Source organism: Boleophthalmus pectinirostris, unplaced genomic scaffold (assembly GCF_026225935.1).
Source record: "Boleophthalmus pectinirostris isolate CB_2022bp ecotype Guang Dong unplaced genomic scaffold, ASM2622593v1 HiC_scaffold_14, whole genome shotgun sequence".
NCBI lineage: Eukaryota > Metazoa > Chordata > Actinopteri > Gobiiformes > Gobiidae > Boleophthalmus > Boleophthalmus pectinirostris.
In genome coordinates this window covers 23,293,151-23,313,497 of record NW_026571047.1, presented here as the reverse complement: position 1 = coordinate 23,313,497, position 20,347 = coordinate 23,293,151, and the positions used below count along the sequence as shown (strand labels likewise).

General features: G+C 38.8%; 1 protein-coding gene across 1 annotated transcript; it reads left to right on the top strand.

The window, feature by feature from the left end:
- Positions 1-8,551: 8,551 nt before the first annotated feature.
- On the top strand, positions 8,552-20,347 carry LOC110160426 (phytanoyl-CoA hydroxylase-interacting protein-like). Its single transcript, XM_055150389.1, has 6 exons — positions 8,552-8,677; positions 12,864-13,051; positions 13,831-14,005; positions 16,368-16,485; positions 17,627-17,807; positions 19,973-20,347. Exons 1-6 carry the CDS (start codon positions 8,623-8,625, stop codon positions 20,345-20,347), a joined length of 1,092 nt encoding a protein of 363 aa, XP_055006364.1. The 5' UTR covers positions 8,552-8,622.

Genomic DNA, 20,347 nt, shown 5'->3' with positions numbered 1-20,347 from the left:
CACAACAACGCAACGCCGGCGTTCTCAGATTTCTCTACTCTGGAATCTGTTCTCAAAAACCACTGTTTTCACCCATGCAAACCACCTTCTCCATGTGGACAAAAGGCCAAAACAAATACGAACTTCACCATTTTGACCAAAAAAACTTTGTCGTGTGGACAGGCCCTTAACCCACCTCACCCCCAGTGTCTGCATACACTGGTGTATGAGTGTGTGTGTGACTGTGTGTGTGTGACACTGTGTGTGTGTGACTGTGTGTGTGTAACTGTGTGTGAATGGGTGAGTGGTTCCTTGTTGTAAAGGACTTTGAGTGTCTTGAAGGTGGAAAAGCGCTATATAAAAATGCAAACATTTACCAAAACTACAACTTCATGACATCACAAGGTGGAACAGAGCATTTTGAGCTTTGGGGATGTAGACAGACTAATAATAAAGGATTATTCAAACATGTATAAATGAAACAAAACACAACTCCAGGTCTGTTTTTGATGAGGGAACAACATTCTAACATTGCTAAACACTCACAAGAGTCAGTTTTGTGTAATATAGGACTTTAAGGCTAAATTGGTAATACTTTATATGAACAACATTTCAATTTGCCTTAAAGGTGCACCGTGTAACATTTCTGGTGAAGGGCCTTTCACCTGCTTCTCTCCATAGACATGTTACTGAGTTGCTTTGAATGTTCCATCCATTACACTTATTTAAGTCAAGTAAGCACAAGCAAATGATGCCACAAGCCCAAGGTACATGTCAGATCTGTGGAGGGGCAAGCCCACATAAGAATACATGTTTGGAGTCAATAAAAACACATGTAATTGAGTAAATACAAGATTGATTGTTCAGCGCCATACTGTGGAACATTCGAGACAAAGCAGCAACATCTCCATGGAGACAAGCATGCGACGGACCTTTTACCAGAAAAGTCACACAGTGCACCTTTAATAAAACATGAACAAAGACTTAGGCCTACTTCATAATGAACAACTAATTTATTAAGAATTCAGACTTAGTTAATTAAGAAGTTAAAGGTTTTTTTAGGGTCTTAAAAACATGGAAAAAAAGAATGTTTTAAGCAGTTTGGTGGTCCGAAGTTATTCCTCACTTAACCTATACATTCTGAGCATCCTAATTATTCACCACAATTACCACAACTTACCACAACTTTCAAAGCAACTACAACTAGCATGCTGAAAGTACACTTCCTGAGTATCGGACCATATAACACTTTATAATTAGATGCAGACAAAAAACTGCTGTCTGATTTTGACGTCAAGAGCTGCTTATACAATATATCTGTAAACGGGCAGGACTTTTGCTCAAATACATGAAAAGAAAGAATTGGGTACAGGCCCTTTACATAGTTACTAACCTTTAATTTTTCATTATGAATTTAGTAGGGATGTAACAATAACTGAAATGAGTGATATCGTATCGTCAAAAGTCTCACAATATATCGAATCACAAGTTACTTTGCTTAAATGCATGGTTTTACAGTAGCAACAGCTTATGAACATAGGGAACTACATATCCCATGATTCATTTCAGTGCAAACAACATGAAGAAATATGTTTTGTACTTGAATTCTCTGGATTATGACGGAAATAATTCACACCAAAATCTTGTCACGGTATTTTAAAAGCAAAAAAACGTCCTATCTACAATTATATCAGGCTCTTCAAAATATTGCAATAAATATCGTACTGTGAGATGCATATCGTGATAATATCGTATTGAGAGATTTGGATATTGTTACATCCCTAAAATTAAGTCTTTATTAAAGGGGCCCATATTACGCTATTTTCTGATCTATGTTATAATATTTTCTTGTCAAAACAGACCTGGAGTTCACACATTTTTAACACACAAACCCTACTTAGTTAGGCTGAACACTCTGTTCCGCCTTGTGATGTCATGTGGTAATACAAGGAGCGCTCCACTTTGTTTTTAAACTCCATACACTTTCACTCAAATCATTTGGATAATTTCAGCCTGGGAATTGCCAATTTTAACTGAACAAAAGGTAAAAGGTAGCTGTTAACTTAGGCCCCGTCCACACTAGTACGTATTCGAGTCGTTTTTGTTGTGGATGCAGTGTTTGTTCACACTAATCCAATGGAAAACAGTTCCAGAGACGGAACGATCTCATGCCGCCAGCTCCCACAAATTCATTTGAGTATGATCTGACACTGTGTCAGATCATACTGAAAGCCTGAAAACACTGACACGCATGTAGGTCTATGCACCGCAAACTAATTCACTGCCAAAATGCTAAGACGCTAGAATATATGTCCATTCATATATACGGTCTGTGTGTATGACCTGCAGACGTGTAATCTTTGAAAAGTTTCACATGAACCATCTCCAACGCGACAGAAACACAGAACAGACTCACCATCAGCAGAACACCCCTCTGTCACAGAAAGAACACTTATATTCCACTGAGTCGTGTCCTTTAGTCCGACAGAAGCTGAACTGCATCAGCGCAGAAGGAACGAGCTGTTTTTTGAGCACTTAGTTTATGCAAAGTAGCGTATATGTGGTTTTAAGTTTTGGATCTGTAAAATGTAAAGAAATGTGCTCAAATCTGTGTGGATAGGGAAGGCTTGCGGACAGAGAAACGACGTGTCACGACACAAATCCTTTCCGATACGATGATATGGTGATTTGTTTCAGTGTAAACATAACCTTAAAAACTACCACTTTGTGACATCACAAAGTGGAACAGAGCATTTTGAGGTTTGGAGATGTAGACAGACTAATAATAAAGGATGACTCCAACATGTGTGAATGAAACAAAACACAACTCCAGGTTTGTTTTTGATGACCTAACAACATTATAACATGGCTTAAAGCTCACAAGAGTCAATTTTGCGTAATATAGGACCTTTAAGGCGTGAATATGTGTAATTAATATAAAACATTACCTCTAGTTTTTAAAAGAAAAGCTTGCTATTGCCAGTGGGGCATATACTGTATTAGGCAGGAGTGGTAATGTTATAATTGCTATATACTTCTCCATTGTACTGTACAATCAGATTATATATATAAATATATATAAACAGAATTAACATGGCCTTCTCTCTCATATGTGAACTCAATGTAAATAAGCCAGCATCTTCTATGACCATCAGCATAAACCACAAAGGACATGAATGAAGTCTGAAGTGTTTCTGAGTGAGCTGAAAATGTGCCAAGCTGAAAGCACTTTAATATATTTGTAAAGAGGGCCATAACTGTTGCTGCTAGTTAACAAAAAACACCAATAAACCTGCTTTTTTTCATTTATTTTTACTTTACATTTTTATTTTTATTTATTTATTTCTGTATTTGTGTATTTGTTTGAGGTGACCATTTCCATCCAATACAAGTTTAGCTAAAATTGTGTTTCTGTGTCTCAAATTATTATTGCGAGATAGGGCCATTGCCTTGTTCGTGGTCCCAGTTGTCAAATTGCACCTTGAAACATATTATTTTTGTTGTTACTCAGTTTTCCATGTAGTACAATTTTGATTTACGCAGGTTTGTTGTGGTTTAAGTCTTTTACAGCAGTCCTTTTCAAACTGTTCACAGAATCTTTGGAAATATTTTGATTTCAAAGGACGATAAAATCTCTATATGGACAAAACGGGACTAATCCGGGTCTAAATCAGAACTAATCTAAGTCCTACTCAGGTATCAAACCAGGTCTAAATCAGGACTATATCTCGTCTGTCTTTGATATACAGTATGCCTGGGTACCAACAGTCAAATATATGTGAACCACAGTTTGAGAATCACTGGTCTATGAAAATTCAAAAGGACAACGTAGATAAGTTCATGAGGAAAATATTTCTTGTAATTTAAAGATGCATTGTGTAACTTTTTTTTTGGTGGAGGGTCTGTCCAGCCCAAAAGTTACATAGTGCATCTTGTAATGTTTTCAAAATGACGGAATAAGGACCGGTCATTTCAGCACTTTAAGTTAAAAAGGGAATTTATTTTTTATCCAAAGTGTAAAATGTATTATGCAATTGTTTTGTACGTTACATCTCGTCATAAACATGGATGGTGTGTATAGTACTGCGCAAAAGATGAAAAATTATGCTGGTCCGATCTCAGCCCTGACGAGGTTTTACTGCTGCTGTGCCCTTGAGCAAAACACTTCACTTCTCGTGTAGCCTGGGTTTTAAAAAGGTAGTACAACCTCAGCCGATCCTGGGTTGTGAGTGCTGAAATCTGCAGTTAAAACGCACACACATGTTTTCTTTTAGTTTGTGGAAAGCTCAGAGGCAGCCTGATTCATTAGCCGGTTTCACTTCGTGGAAACCGTCTGACCTTGCAGCATTAGGATTGTTCGCTCGACGGTAGGCGGGTACTTTTCTTTATTTAACCAACCGCTGCTATTTGGTCGTGACGTATGTAATGCGCCGTTAACGGGGCTATAAAATTCGAAAACATTCTCTTTGTTCCAGCTTTAAATCCTCGATCTCAGGAATCGTTGCCAACACAGAATGTATCCAATCCACTTTATTTCTATAGCACATTTCACAAACAAACAGTTTCCAAAGTTCTGCACAAATACATAATAATAACAACAATAATAAGATGATAAAATAAACTACTAAAATAATACTTAGTCTTAGTCTTAAAATAATAAAACCAGTAAAATAAAATAAAAACTAAATCATAGACTAGAAATAAATAAACCAATAAATAAATTAAATCAATAAGACCAATAAAAACACATAAAATTAAATAAAAAGCACAGAGGACCACACAACTCACGTGGTGTTAAAAGCCAGAGAATAGAAGTGGGTCTTAAGACGAGACTTAAAACTCTCCACAGTGGGGGCTGTTCGGACGTGGGGGGGCAGAGCGTTCCAGAGCTTAGGGCCGACCACAGAGAAGGCCGTGTCCCCCCTGGTGTTAAGTCTCGTCTTAGGCACCATAAGCTGGAGCTGGCCCTTGGACTTCAGAGCGCACGTGGGGGTATAAATTTGGATGAGGTCCAAGAAGTAATGCGGGGCCAGTCCATTCATAGCTTTAAAAACAAACAATAAAATCTTAAAATCAATTCTAAAATTAACAAGAATGTATGGCTTCGTCTACATCAGGGGTCTCCAGCCTTTTTCCTCCTGTGAGCTACTTCCTGTAAAATAAAAATCCCAGAGAGCTACTAGTTCTAGTGGTTGCCAAAAACGGAGGAAATAGAGACACAGTAAGCCTCAGACGGGGCCTTAAAACATAAACCATTATCCAGTTATCAGTTCTCAAAGTTAAAAATAAAAATTATACATTTACAAAGGAAATTATTCAATCAAATTTTAGTTATTCAGCACAATGTGTATAATTCAAAAATCCCTTGGCGAGCTACTTGGAAGGGGGTGGAGAGCAACTGGTTGGAGATCCCTGGCCTACATCCACCTCAACCCCTTTGTTTACTGCCCTTCACTGATTGGCTGGTTCATGGTCTACTACTTGCAGAGTTCTTGCAAACCGTCTAGTGTATTCCAATTCCTGATCTAGTTGTTGGAAATGGAGAAATGAAATTGAGCGGAGGCACTAGGTGGCGCCAGCCTGACTAGCTCAGACGCTGCACTAGCACTGAATAATGATCAGCTGCAGGTGCTGAATGAAACAAAACACAACTCCAGGTATGTTTATGTTATGTGATGAGGTAACAACATTATAATACGACTTAAAGATGCACTGTGTAACTTTTCTGGTGGAGGGTCTGTCAAATGCTTTTCCCCACGGAGATGCTATTTGCTTCATCTAGATTAGAATCTATCTTTCTATCTTCACTGAGACCAAACCAGACCGGAATGCCTGTTTTTCTAAGGGTTTTTTTGAGCTATAAAACCACTTGCAATTGAATAAATCCAAGATAGAGCTGTTTAAAGTCATACTGTATAACATTCCAAGCAGAGAAGTGACATCTCTAGAGAAACAAGCAGGTGACGGACCCCCAACCAGTAAGTTAGTGCACCTTTAAAGCTCACAAGAGTCACAGAAGTTTTGCGTAATATAGGACCTTCAAATTGACCATTTACATTGATTTACAGCTAAAACCTTTACTGAGACTTTTGCGCAGTACTATAAACTGTGTAAATATTGAATGTCAGAAATGTGTAATATTAAAAGAATAATAAAAAAAGGGCTTGATTCAAAATGTAACCAGAACTTATGTGTCTTGATGGAAGATAGAAGTATTTTCTCCAAATAAGTATGTGTCTTTTGTGTCTGTACAACTCTGTATGAAGCAAAAAAAAGCCTTTAAAATCTGAACTGAATCTCTGGTCATTCTGTGCATGTACCATTTCAGCTCAAATGTTTCGTGTTGTGCAAATCTGGCATGCCCCATGAATTTGTAATATGTTTTTGAATAAATATTTTTGCAATAAAATGTCTCCCAGTAACCTCTTAGTATCCTGCCATTTAATACACACCACAATTCCCATTACATTTATATTAATTTGATATTTTTTTTAATATTATTTTATTCATTTATTATACTTTTGCTGCTAACTAACAATGAGATCATTTAGTTATTTTAGTTACTTCAAGGTGAAATTTTACAATAAGATAAAAAAAAAGTATAAATTTCAAAACTTTTGAGACTTTTCTGGTGGAGGGTACGCTTCACGCTTGTTTCCATGGAGATTTTATTACTTTGTTAATTTTCCAGAGTATGGCATTAAACTTATCTAACTCCATGGAGACGAGCAGGTGGATAGAGTATAAATGCTTGTTTTCAGTGTATTTTTGAGCAATAAAATCACTTGCAACGAAGGCTATGTAGATATGTTTAAAGCTATTGATTTAACTTTGCGACATTCCCTTGGGGGTGTGATGCTAACTGTAAGCACTGCTCTGTCTAAGGCTTTGTTAAACTTTAATCTGTGCTTCATCTGAGCGCCTTTGATCGAAAAGAACTGACTTCGCTGTAACTACACCAGGTGATCTGACTCCTACACAGGATCAAACTCCTAAACAGGATCATGAAAATGTGTTCTTTAAATCCATTTTGTGTGTTTTCTTGAGTTTTCAGACAAGCTTTTTTTGTCTGTGTTTGCTAATGTGTGCACTGCCAATAAACACAACGTGCCTGTGGATACTGTGGGACATTCCAGTCAAAGCAGTAACTTCATATCTGCATGGAGATGAGCAAAAAAGCCACGCAGTGCATCTTTACAATGTAATAGAGGAATAAAACACTATATCGTCCTTGTGACTGGAAAATTATGTAAGACTAAGCATCAAGTTGCACTATGTAACTTTTTGGTTGGGGGTCCATCACTTGCTTGTTGCCATGGATACATCATTGCTCTGCCTGGAATGTTCCACAGTATGATTTTAAAGGGACAGTTCAGAATTTTGGATGTAGGACATCATTTCCTAGTGAGCCAGAGTGTTGGAGACGTGTGGAGACACTTTTTAAAATAATCCATCCAGTCCTTGTATTTGCAGAGGTCACTGGTGCTAGGCTAGTGCATGTCAATGGCCATAGTTATCCTGCCATTAAAAACAGTCTTACCCACTCCACAAAACACCCGAAGAAAATCTATTATTACACCAGAGTGTCAATGTAAAAGTCTGTCAACAGATTAATTTTAGAAGTAAAACCAGCCTTGAATTTGAAGGATTTATGTCTGAGCAGCAGCAGTTGTACAGAGTTGTACTTCCTGATAGAAAGCTTGGCAGCGGCGGACTGATATATGAGAAAATAGTCCCTCAACATGCGACGATTCATACGATGCAAGGTTAGTTTTATTACAAACATTATTCTATCAACACAGACATTTACATGGACAGTCTGGTGTAATAATAGATTTGTTTCGGGTGTTTTGTGGAGTGGGTAAGACTGTTTTTAGTGGCAGGAGAACTAATGGCCATTGACATGCACTAGCCTAGCACCAGTGACCTCTGCAAATACAAGGACTGGATGGATTATTTTAAAAAGTGTCTCCACACATCTCCAACACTCTGACTCACTAGGAAATTGATGTCCTACATCCAAAATTCTGAACTGTCCCTTTAAATATTAAACAGCTCTACCTTAAATTGTATTCAATTACAGGTGGTTTAATTGCTCAGAAATACCTAGAAAAACAGACATTCTAACTGTGAGCAGGGTCGCCTCTCCACAGATCTGACCTGTAACTTGGTCTAGTTTGATCTCTGAGGATAGAAAGGTTTAATGCCATACTGTGAAACATTCCAGACAAAGCAATAACATCTCCACCAGAGAAGTTACACAGAGCACTTTTAAGTAAATTATCTTTTTTTTTTTTTTTGCTGATACACTCCAAATTAAACATGATTGGAGCTATTGTTTTTGTATGTGTCCATTGTGCTTTTTCCAATAGCACTTTGAATATACTCAGTGTGTTTTGCCTCTGGTTGGTAATCTTCTTATATAATCCCTGGTTTAATTCACTTTTGCGTTCAGTCCATGTAAATCCTCCTCTCTCTCAGCTCTTAGTAATCCCACAGAATGACATCACCTCTGCTCTCTGCTGTTTCAAGCGCAGTATCTCCCCTTAAGGCAACCAAGACAGGACAGAACACCACCATTTAGAAATATATAGTACTGAATGTGTAGTATTGAAGTGTAGTTATTGAAATTATAAAGAGAAGATGGCGGACAGTCCTTTGCTGGATTTGAAAAGCAGACAACAGTGCAACTCCGGAGGTCAGTGAAATCAGTGATATCTTATTTTCAAAGTGCACTGTGTTATTGCTTTGTCTGGAATGTTTCATAGTATGCTGTTAAACCTTCTTTTCTTCATGGAGACCCAGCCAGACCAAGTTACAGGTCAGATCTGTTGAGAGGCGACCCCGTTCACAGTCAGAATGTCTGTTTTTCTGGGTATTTTTGAGCTGTAAAACCACAAAATGTAATAAATGTAAGGTAGAGCTGTTTAATGTCACACTGTGGAACATTCCAGGCAAAGCAATGACAAAAACAAGTACGCAACAGACGTCCAGCCAAAACGTTACACAGTGCACATTTAATTTAGCTGTAGAACTTGAAATATACTTTAATGAATGCTAAATAAAAAAAAAAATAAAATAAAAAAAAAAAATAAAAAAAATATATATATATATATATATATATATATATATATATATATATATATATATATATATATATATATATATATATATATATATTAAAAAAGAAACTGTAATGTTTTATATCAAGGAATGTTTTGGCTTCTTCAACTTTTCATGAGGCACATTAGCCATCGTATATCTGTGGGTTTCAGTAGATAAAGCTTTTTTGCTGAAACGTTATTTAAAAAAAAAAAAAAAAGCTTTTGAACATCTGAGTGTGCTATGCATTTTTTCACATTTATTGCAACAGCATAGCCACAGAAACTAAACAACATAACATTTCTTTTCAAAGTAAAATGGACAAAATGATTTAAATGATGAATGAAATACCTCAAGCCTAGCAAAAATATTCTTAATTCTAAATGAAATATTGTTATTGTTAAAGTGCCCATGTTACTCTATTTTCTGTTCTATGTTATAATGCTGTTTCCTCTTCACAAACAGACCTGGAGTTCTGTTTTGTTTCATTCATGTTTGCAGATTTAAGCTCTGTTCCACCTTGTGAAGTCATGTGGTAATACAGGAAGTGCTCCACTGTGTTTTTAAACTCTATACAGTGTTTAAAACAGTGTTTGTTCAATGGCCAAATATGTCACCATGTTTAACCAAATTACATTTTCTTTTAAATTGTTACTGGTTTAACTTTTAAACTCTTGACTTTGAACTTCTAATGAACTGTTTGAAATTAATTTGTAGTTATAGTGAGTGTGCTGGTTTTATGTACTTTTGTGTGATTGTTGCTGTACTTTTCTCTCTCCTGTAGATGATTTCACATCAACCTGCCGAGGAACTGAAGGTTAATGTTCACTAGTATGTGCTGTCCCTTTACAAATAAATAAATAACAAATAAGAAATACAGCTTCACTAGAATCATTTGGATAATTTCTGCCCTGGAATTGCCAATCTCATCGGCAGTAAAGGTAAAAGGCATCTTGAAAACTACCACTAAGTGACATCACAAGGTGGAACGGAGCATTTTGAGCTTTAGAGACGCGGACAGATTAATAAACTAGGATTACTCAAACGTGTGAATGAAACAAAACACAACTCTAGGTGTTTATGATGACGTCACAACATTATAACATGGCTTGAAGCTCACAAGATGAAATTTGCGTAATATAGCACCTTTAAGAAGAAGAAAAATGTGTCTAATTAAGCCAAATAATTATGTATTTACTAGGAAAAATTCTAGCATCTGCTGTTAAGTATTTTTGCAGTTGTTTTTGAGTCTCCCATAGAGTCAAGGGGGACAGTGGTGGTTTGTTTGGCCCCTGGCTCTTGGCCCCGTTCTCACTGTGAATAATTGCTTCCACACAGAGAGTGAAAACAGCCCGGACTTCCTCCTTTTATCAACGAGAACTAAGGCACATCACACAGAGGGCCAGTGTCTCAACCAAAGAACACCAAGAATTTAACCTTTAGCACGCAAAAAGAAGTGAAGATAGATGTTCATGCTCGTTTCATACCAGACTTTAGTTCAATATATACAAATAGTGCTATCAAGTGATTAAAAAAAATGTAGAGATTAATTAATTATGATCTGTAATTAATTAATCTAATTAATCTTTTTTTAATCTCACCTAAAAATTGCTGAGAAAAGCTTCAACTTGAGGTATTTTCATTTAAATTCATTATTACATTATTTTCATACTATCATTAACGTTTTTATATAAGTATCATCATTATTACTATTACTAATCTGCATAAATAAACTCAACTTTACAACATATAAACCATCACCACTCTAGAGCCACATCAGCCCGTTTGACATTATAATGTGTTTAATGCAGCTTTGTGCAAGACTCACAGAAACAAAACTTAAAACCGCATGGATAATTTGCATGAACTAAGCAGAGAAAAAAAAACAGCTCTTGTGTCGCTGATGGTGGTTCAGCTTCTACTAAAGGACATGACTCAGTGGAATATAGATGTTCTTTCTGTGACAGAGGATGTTGATGGTGAAGGTGAGTCTGTTCTGTGTCTGTGTCACGATGTTTTCAGAGATCAGACGTGGGCAGGTTTATTGCAGATGCGGGTGAGAACTGGAATGAAAATTACAATTCTTTGCGGGAGCGAGTGGAGCAGGACTGCACAGTGCAGGACTGTGTCCTAACAACACATAAAAACAGATTTTATAATAAGGCAACTCACATACAGAAACAGTAAAGTTAGAGATTAAAAATAAGATTAACGCGATTAAAAAACATAACGCGCTAAATATGACTGGAATTAATTAATCACAATTAACGTGATAATTTGACACCCCTATATGCAAATACAAATGGTACAGAACAATGTAGCTGTCGGTATTGTAATATTAAAGGTGCACTACGGAACATTTCAGCTGGGGGCACCTGCTGGTTTCTATGGATATGTCATTGCTCTACGTTTTTTTTTTTTCTACGTGTTTTCTTTTTACAAACATATCTGGAGTTGTGTTTAGTTTCATTCACACATGTTTAACACACAAACCCTGCATATTTAGGTTCTTCTCCTCAAAGTGTTCCACCGTGTGATGTCATGTGGTAACACAGGAAGTGCTCCACTGTGTTTTTAAACTCCATACACCTTTCCTAGCAGTAGTGAACCGTGGACCTAGACCCTGGAGCTTCACTAGGACCAATGGCTCTCATGACATCATTTATTTCAAAAAAACTAACAAAAAAAACAAAAAACTAAATGAATCACACATTCACTTACTTCATATATTTGTTTAATAACCATTAGCTACTGTTCAACAACTACCGATGGATAGATCCGCAGCCGGCTGTGGGCTCCGAGCTCCGGTTCTCAGGTCTTTCTCTTTCTTCTTCTTCTTCTTTCAGACACCCCCGAAGCGTCCAAATAGAGATGTCCAACACGTGTTTTCATGCTGCGGTCTCGCTTATATTTGCTATCACAGGGTATTCGCGAAGGCCCAGAGGAGGTCATGTTTTGATCCCGCCCATAACTCAATGAAATATGATTGGCTAAGACAACCGTCAATCTCAAACTCATCCCCACATTGACTTGTATTGCGCAGGCCTTCGCTACAGCCACTGAAGGCCCTGCAGGTGTTTCTTTAATTCAGTGCCTGCAGGAGGAGTCACTGATTTACCCAGATACCACTGGAAGAAAAATTTCGATTGGTCCATTTCCATTCCATTATATTAACCCTTTGTTTCCCAATAAATATTAGTCCAAGTTTTGAAGAATCCCTCAGTCGTCTAGGTAGAATCCATGGTGAGGAGAAAATTCAGTTTGTCGACTGGACAAAAGTTAGTTTGGTTGAAGACGTTTCGCAGCTGACGAACTGAAGAAGCAGCTTGGATGAGTTGCGAAACGTCTTCAACCAAACTAACTTTTGTCCACTTGACAAACTGAATTTTCACCTCGCCATTTGTCCAAGTTTTTAACAATGATCTAGAAATTAATACTAGTGTAGTGTTTATTACTCACTGAATAAAAAAATAAAATAAATAAATAAATAAAAAATATTAGTCACTAGAATCATTTGAATGAATTTCAGCTCTGGAATTGTTAATCTCTATTGAACTAAAAGTAAAAAGTAGCATGGAGCAGACCATTTTGAACTTTGGAGATGTAGACAGAATAATAATAACACGTGTAAATGAAACAAAACACAACTCCAGGTCTGTTTTTGAGGAGGTAACAACATTATAACATGGCTAAAAGCTCACAAGAGTTGATTTTGCGTAATACACGACCTTTAATCATTATGGCAGGCGTGCTAATGTGGCTCCCCTCTGAATCTGCTGTAGGTTTGGAGTCTTCGGTGGACAGTGGAGATGAGCTGCCCATCCCTCAACACATCTCTATCAGTCACATCACCTGCGATTCCTTTAAGATCGGCTGGGATCTGGAGGAAAACAGCAGAGACCGGATCACTCACTATTTCATCGATCTCAACAAGAAAGAGAACGCCGGCTCCAATAAGTTCAAACACAAGGTTAGAAGGAGTTTATTTGGTTTCATTTGGTCTGGAAATATCTCTTGATGTTAAATTATAATCCAATTGCGAGGTTTGGAGTTTATGATTATACTGAAAAAGTGCATACCATGTCCAGTGTGCGTTAATACTGCATAACACGCAAGTAGTCCGGCAACAGCCAAATCACTGTTCTGTATCACTGCTCCATTGCCATGACACATCCTCAACTGCTGTGAGAAGCATGTAGGGACTAGCTTCATTTAAAACACTCAAATAACTGATATCTGAGACATTTACAGACAGCGAACAGGTTTTTCAGATACACAGACATCTTAAAACGGTATAAACCACAGCTTCTTACTTATTCTTTTATCGACAGTCTCTACCCCAGTTTCTTCCCAGTGTACGCCAAAGTCCCTCCCCTGAGCAGCCAAGCCCTGATCTTTAAAGGGACAGTCTGGAATTTTGGACATAGGGCCTCATTTCCTAGACTACGTTTACACTGAAACTAATCCGCGTATCACCTTATCACCGTATCGGAAACGATCTGCGTCCAGACACGTCGTTTTTGTGTCCGCAAGCCTTCCCTGTCCACACAGCTTTGAGCATATTTGTTTACGTCCCACTGCTCAAAAAGGAGAAAGCAGAGCCGGGTTGCCAGTGTGAGGTCAACGTTAAGGAAATGGACACAGTAAAAGAGCTTCAGGTCAAAAGTAATTCAGTTTCCATGTTGACAAGCAGGTGACTCCAGAAAAGTTACACCGCGCACCTTTAAATACCCCGTTGTTTGTATGCAGGATGTCCCGACAAAGCTGGTTGCCAAGGCGGTGAGGCTCCCCATGACGGTCCGTGGCCATTGGTTTTTGAGCCCCAGGACCCAGTATACTCTGTCAGTGCAGACCGCAGCCAAGCGCCCTGACGGAGACTACACAGTGTCCAAGTGGAGCAACAGTGTGGAGTTTGGTACAGCAGGTCAGTACAGATAACTGTCAGACTCAAACACTCGGACAAAAGCCTGATCCCCTCAGGTCTCAGACGCTCAGCAGGGTTGGGCCTGGTTAGTACTTGGATGGGAAATCGCTGAGAAAATCAGGTGCCACAGGGGGGCGCCAGTCGCAAAAACTGTTGTTGTGTCCTTATGTTCTTATTAAGCAAGACACTTCACCCACATGGGTATAGAGTGAATGAATAATGATCTGTAAAGCGTCTTTGTGACATACAGTATGTCTGTGAAAAGTGCTATATAAATAAAACTTACTTTTACTTACTGGATCTGTATCTGGGTCTGCACATCACCAACAGCCTAACTTGGTCCAATAATGCAGCTAGCATTGTTAAGAAGGCCCACCAGCGTCTGTATTTTTTGAGACTCAAGTCTGCTGGACTAGGCCTCCCTGCTCTCATGTCTTTTTATCGATGTGGAGTGGAAAGTGTGTTGACCCAGTCCATCACAGTGTGGTACGGCCACTGCTCAGCCCAGGACAGGAAAGCTCTACAGCGTGTGGTCAGAATGGCAGAGAAGTTCACTGGATGTGACTTTACACCCATCAGTGACATTTATGAGGAGCGTTGCAGAAGACGGGCCTCCAGGATCATGGGGGACCCCTCGCACCCCTCCTACCCCCTGTTTGTTCCTCTGCCCTCTGGGAGGAGACTGAGGAGCATTAAAGCCAGAACATCTCAGCTGAAGTTCAGCTTCTTTCCTGAGGCTGTCAGACTTTTGAACAGTGCACACTGACTTCCTGCTTGGGCTGCCTCTCTATCTTGCCATGTTTTTTACTTGTGCTTGTCCATTGGAACTGCTAAATGTTGTTGTTTTGATGTATTTACTTTTTAATATTGCTTATTTGTTATTGTTTTTATCTCTTTCTGGATCATTAGGCCTCGGGAAGCACATTTCGTTCTGTCATGTGTTTCTCTCGCATGCTTGAATGACAAATAAAGAACCTTAGACCCTTAGAACCTGCAGGTCCAATATTGCGCAAAATGGACTCTTGTGAGCTTTAAAGGTGCATTGTGTAACTTTTCTGGTGGAGGGTCCATCAAATGCTTTTCTTCATGGAGATGCTATTGCTTTGTCTAGATTAGAATATTTCACAGTATGGCATTAAACCTTTCTATCTTCATGGAGACCAAACCAAACCAAGTTACAGGTCAGATCAGTGGAGAGGCGACCCCGCTCACAGTCAGAACACCTGTTTTTCTGTGTATTTTTGAGCTATAAAACCACAAAATTTAATAAATGTAATGTAGATCTGCTTAATGCCATACTGTGGAACATTCAAAGCAGAACAATGACATATCCATAGAACCAAGAATGTGATGGACCCTCCACTAGAAAAGTTGTGCAAGGTAATGTTATAATGCTGTATGTTTCATTCACACATGTTTGAATAATCCCGGATTATTACTCTGTCTATATTTCCAGATCTGAAAAGTGGTAGTTTTCAGGTTTTCAGAAAGTACCGTGGTGATCTAAATATTGGTATGTTATGTGTCAGCAGTTAATACCCCCTAAAATTGTAATAACTCGTCTTTAAAGGGCCTATATTATGCAATTTTCTGATCTATCTTATAATGTTATAAAGTTGTGTTTTGTTTCATTCACACAAGTTTAACACAAACCCTGCAAATTTAGCCCAAGATGTTCATTTTGTCTTATGTACTTTAACTTCTTGGGTTATTCTTTTTAAAGACAATACAGTAAAGTGTAGTCACCAGTGTTGGTAGTGACATGCCGTGTTTTGGTTGTTGTTGCTTCCTGTAGGTGTGGTTAGTCTGATGGACCTGGCAGGTCGCTCAGACTGACCACACCTCCTGTCTTTACTTTTTTAATTACTTTTTTTTAAAAACTTTTTTAATACCTTTACTGTATTATCTTTAAAAAGAACCCAAGAAGTTAAAATCCTGTAACTTTAGGCTGAGTTTTTCTCTCAGATGAAGATGTGAACTCCACACACCTTCCCTAGACTCATTTGGATGATTTCAGCCCTGGAACTGCCAATCTTTACTGAACAAAGGGTAAAAATATAACTACTGCTTCATGACCTCACAAGGTGGAACAGAGCATTTAGAATTTGGGAGATGTAGCCAGCCTAATAATGCAGGATTACTCAAACATGTGTGAATGAACAAAACACAACTCCAGGTCTGTTTTTTTTTTAATTTTTTTATATATATATATAACAACATGTCTTAAAGCTCACCAGGGTCATTTTTGTGTAATATAGGACCTTTAATGTTTATAGGCAAAAGTGGGTGCGTTAGAATAAGAGCTATACTTATACTTCTTTGTTATTTTTATGAACAGGTTTGTGTTTGTTTATTGTTTCAGATTATTCTTCGGTCCACCTCACTCAGCTGCTACAGAAGGCTGAGGCACTGGCCGGCAGGATGCTCCCTTTCAACGTTTTCTACAGAAACCACCAGAGGGCGTACTTTGAAGAGAAAGGGTGTGTGCTAAGTACAACTGTGCAATTAAGACCTTTCTAATCGTCACTGATCATCTTGGGTCTTTTAATCCAGGAATCTACAGCCGATCCTCTGTCAGTAGAAGTGTGCGGTTTGGAGCAGAGTTTAGATTCTGGATGGAGGAAATTATTATGAAATTTTTGAGTTAAAGGCACTCTACCTGATTTTTACTGAAAAACACCAAAAACAGAACTAGTTCATTTTAAAGGGCCCACATTTTCTGATCTATGTCATGTTATCAAAAATACTGTGTACCTGGAGTTATGTTTTGTTTCCAAGGTTGGAGGTTTGCATAGGAACGGTGGGGAAATGTCACAACCAATATTTGGGGAAGACAAAATAATCCTTACCAATATTTGCCATTTTATTTTAATAAACAAAAATATACATTTATTCCAATATTTTTCCAGATTCAATAGTATTAATTTAACACGTTTTAGTTCACATTTTGTTTATTAGACGTTCTGAGATGCATTCAGTGATATAACAACAGGGTTACTCCTGCTGCTATTTCATTGGCTGCAACAGAGTGATGTCATTAGTGGAGCCAGGAGCCTAAACTGGGGAAGCGGCAGGACAGGGCTGCACCTGAAGATGGCGGCTTGAGCAGGCGTGAGTGAAGATACTGTGCACCAAAACCTGCCCAGACTCTGTGTGTTTTTGGAAAGAATTCACAAAAACATATGGGGGGAAAGGGGGTTAGCTGATAATGTCCCCACCATAGACCAAACCTACACCCTTGTTTGTTTCATTCATACATGTTTAACACACAAACCCTGCAGATTTAGGCTGAGCTCTTCTCTTAAACTAAAAACACTCCACCTCTCAGATTGAGATTGCAACACAACACCACAACACCAGTCTTTCAGGGTTTAATGGATCGAAATTTTAAAATGCTCTTTTCCATCTCAACTAAGTAGCTGTTAACTTGAAAACTACCACTACATGACATCACAAGGTGGAACAAAGCATTTTAAAATTTCGATCCACTGAACTCTGAAATACTGGTGTTGTGGCGTTGTGTTGCAATCTCAATCTGTGGAAGTTTCAAAGGAATTTCCTGTGTTAAACCAACATTATTTTGAATCCAGATGATAAAGTTTTGTGTTTATTTTTTCTCAGTCCCTTGTTTAGTTCCAGAGATGCCGCCTGTAGCCGTATGTTGCCGTGCGTTAAAGACGACAGTGGAAGTCACGGATCTCCAATCAGCGGAAAACTGGAGGGAATCTTCTTCAGCTGCAACACCGAGTTCAATACTGGAAAACCTCCCCAGGACTCTCCCTATGGGCCATACAGATTTCAGGTATTCTGCTCCTTACAGCTGTTAAACAATCTCTTGCTACATTCAGACTGCAGGGCTTAATGCTCAGTTCGGATTTTTTTCATGAAATCCACTTTTTTTTTTTTTTTTTTGTGAGGTCGTTCACATTTCCAATTAAATGTGACTTGTATGTGATCTCCAGTGGGAACTTTAAACTCCCCAAAAGTGTCCCGCATGTGCACTGGAGGACACGACGACGTCACAGCAGCGAGCGTGCTCAGTGTTTACGGAAGTAGCCTTGAGCACCTGATGATTTTAAAGTCACTGTCGCAGCAGAGCCAGAACATGTACATCTTATTTGTTTTAAGGAGGAGATTGAGAAGGAGAAGGACGAGGTTTTTGGCCGTGGTGTTTTGTGGGGCAGCGGCAGCAACGTTCGTAGAAAAGAACGTGTGGGTGCAGAGTCACAGACAAGAGTGGTGGGATTGTTATGTGCTTCACTGCTTCATTGACCCGGAGTTCATACACAATTTTCGTATGATGAGAAGTACATTTGTGTACTTTTGTGACGTGTAGGTGGGATGAATGCGACCTGACTGTTCAGACTGAAGTCGCGTGTCAAAAGATCGGATAATGTATTGATTTTAGGAGCACATATCCAAGGCTACGTTCAGACTGCAGGGCTTAACGCTCAATTCAGATTTATCTGTGAAATACATTTTTTTTTGCGAGACCGTTCACATTTCCAATTAAATGTGACTTGTATGTGACTCCAGTGTGAACATTAAACAGTCCAAAAGTGTCCCGCATGTGCACTGGAGACACGATGACATCAACCGCAGCAAGTATGCTCAGTGTTTTCAGAAGTTGTCCAAACATGGACGCGAGCATTGAGCACCTGGCGATATTAAAGTTCCTCTCGTACCGGAGCCAGAACATGAACAATTTACTTGTTTTAAGGAGGAGATTGAGAAGGAGAAGGACGAGGTTTTTGGCCGTGGTGTTTTGTGGGGCAGTGGCAGCGACGTCCATTGAAAGGAACGCGTGGATGTGGAGACGTAGCCAAGAGTGGTGAGTGGTGATGTGCTTCGCGTCAGTGACACGGAGTTCATTAACAATTTTCGCCTACTTCAGCGCAGAATAGTGACGTTTGTGGCTTGTTGATAACGTGTAGGTCGGATGAATGCGCTTTGGCCGTTCAGACTGAAGTCGCATGTCAAAAGATCGGATATGTATCGGTTTCAGGAGCACATATCCAAGTGGCCTGGGTCACATTTGAAAAAATCGGATCTGTGTCGTTCAGTCATTAAAAGATCAGATACAGGTCACATAGGGGAGAAAAAAATCTGATTTGGGTCACTTCAGGCTGCAGTCTGAACGCAGCCTCTGACACATTCAATTAGAGTCCCAAGCTAGCCAGCATGAGCCAACAGTTTCTCAGTCACTCTCACCTTTTTGTTGAAAATCAAACTCCTAAACTGGACCATGAACGCTCGTATTCACCACACGTTCCTGAAAATGTGTTTAAATACATTTTGTATTTCTTATTCTTGAGTTTTCAGACTATCTTAAAACTTATTCGGCTGCGTTGCTGATGTGTACACTGTGTCTCCATGGTAACTGATGAACATTACAAAACTACACATACATGTAGAACAGTGTTTCTCAAACTTTTTTTTTCTGGGGACCCCTATTTTAAAAGTCACAAACCTTTGCGACACAAGTCAGCAGACATTATTTGTAAATCACAAAGTAAAAGTGGATTTGACCATTATTGAACATTAATGAAGATATTTTATTGTTGACTGACTGATGTCTCTCTGAACAATTAGTATTAATAAGTAATAAGTAATAGTAATAAGTAGTAATAAAAGGATCCATAAGTCACCAATTTGGACATTAAATGTAGCCCATTTCTTTTTTCTTTTCAACTTTCAATTGAACCAGCAATACTGGAACAAAATAGTCAATAGAATAATTACAAAACGATTAGAAATTATATAAAACATGACTTAACATTTCAACATGAGTCAGAACTGTATATTCCAGACTTACATGCAGATCGTGACAAGGCGACCCCAAAAAAATCTCTTGCGACCCAGTCTTTGGGAAACAGTGATGTAGAACACCCCCAGCGCGATGTCACTGCAAATTATCAATACCAGTTTGTCCAATAATTTATTCATTTTGGTCCTAACTGTCCACAGATCCAAGCCGACCTTCTCTTCAATCAAAACACCAATCTATATTTCGGCGACTTTTACTGCATGTACACCTCCTACCATTACGTCATTGTTGTCCTGGCCCCAGACGGATCCAAATGGGACCTCTTCTGTAAGGAACGCCTGCCTAGTCTGGAACGCTCCTCCAACCGTTTCCTGTCCTGTACCAAGATGGAGGACGGCTCTCTGCATTTCCAACATGCCCAAGATGTCATTTTGGAAGTAATATTTACGGAGCCGGTGGATTTGGGTTTGGGAACAGTAACGCAAATCAATGGACATCAACTCATGAGTTTATCCACAACTAACGCTAAGAAAGATCCAAGCTGCAAAGTCTGTAACATCAGCGTTGGGCGGTGA

Bases quoted from the DNA above. Each gene is read 5' to 3' on its own strand.
- LOC110160426 (XM_055150389.1), top strand. From the start codon at position 8,623: ATGGCGGACAGTCCTTTGCTGGATTTGAAAAGCAGACAACAGTGCAAC. The intron at 8,678-12,863 runs GTCAGTGAAATC...AATCTGCTGTAG, and splicing joins ACAACAGTGCAACTCCGGAG to GTTTGGAGTCTTCGGTGGAC. The intron at 14,006-16,367 runs GTCAGTACAGAT...TTATTGTTTCAG, and splicing joins TGTGGAGTTTGGTACAGCAG to ATTATTCTTCGGTCCACCTC.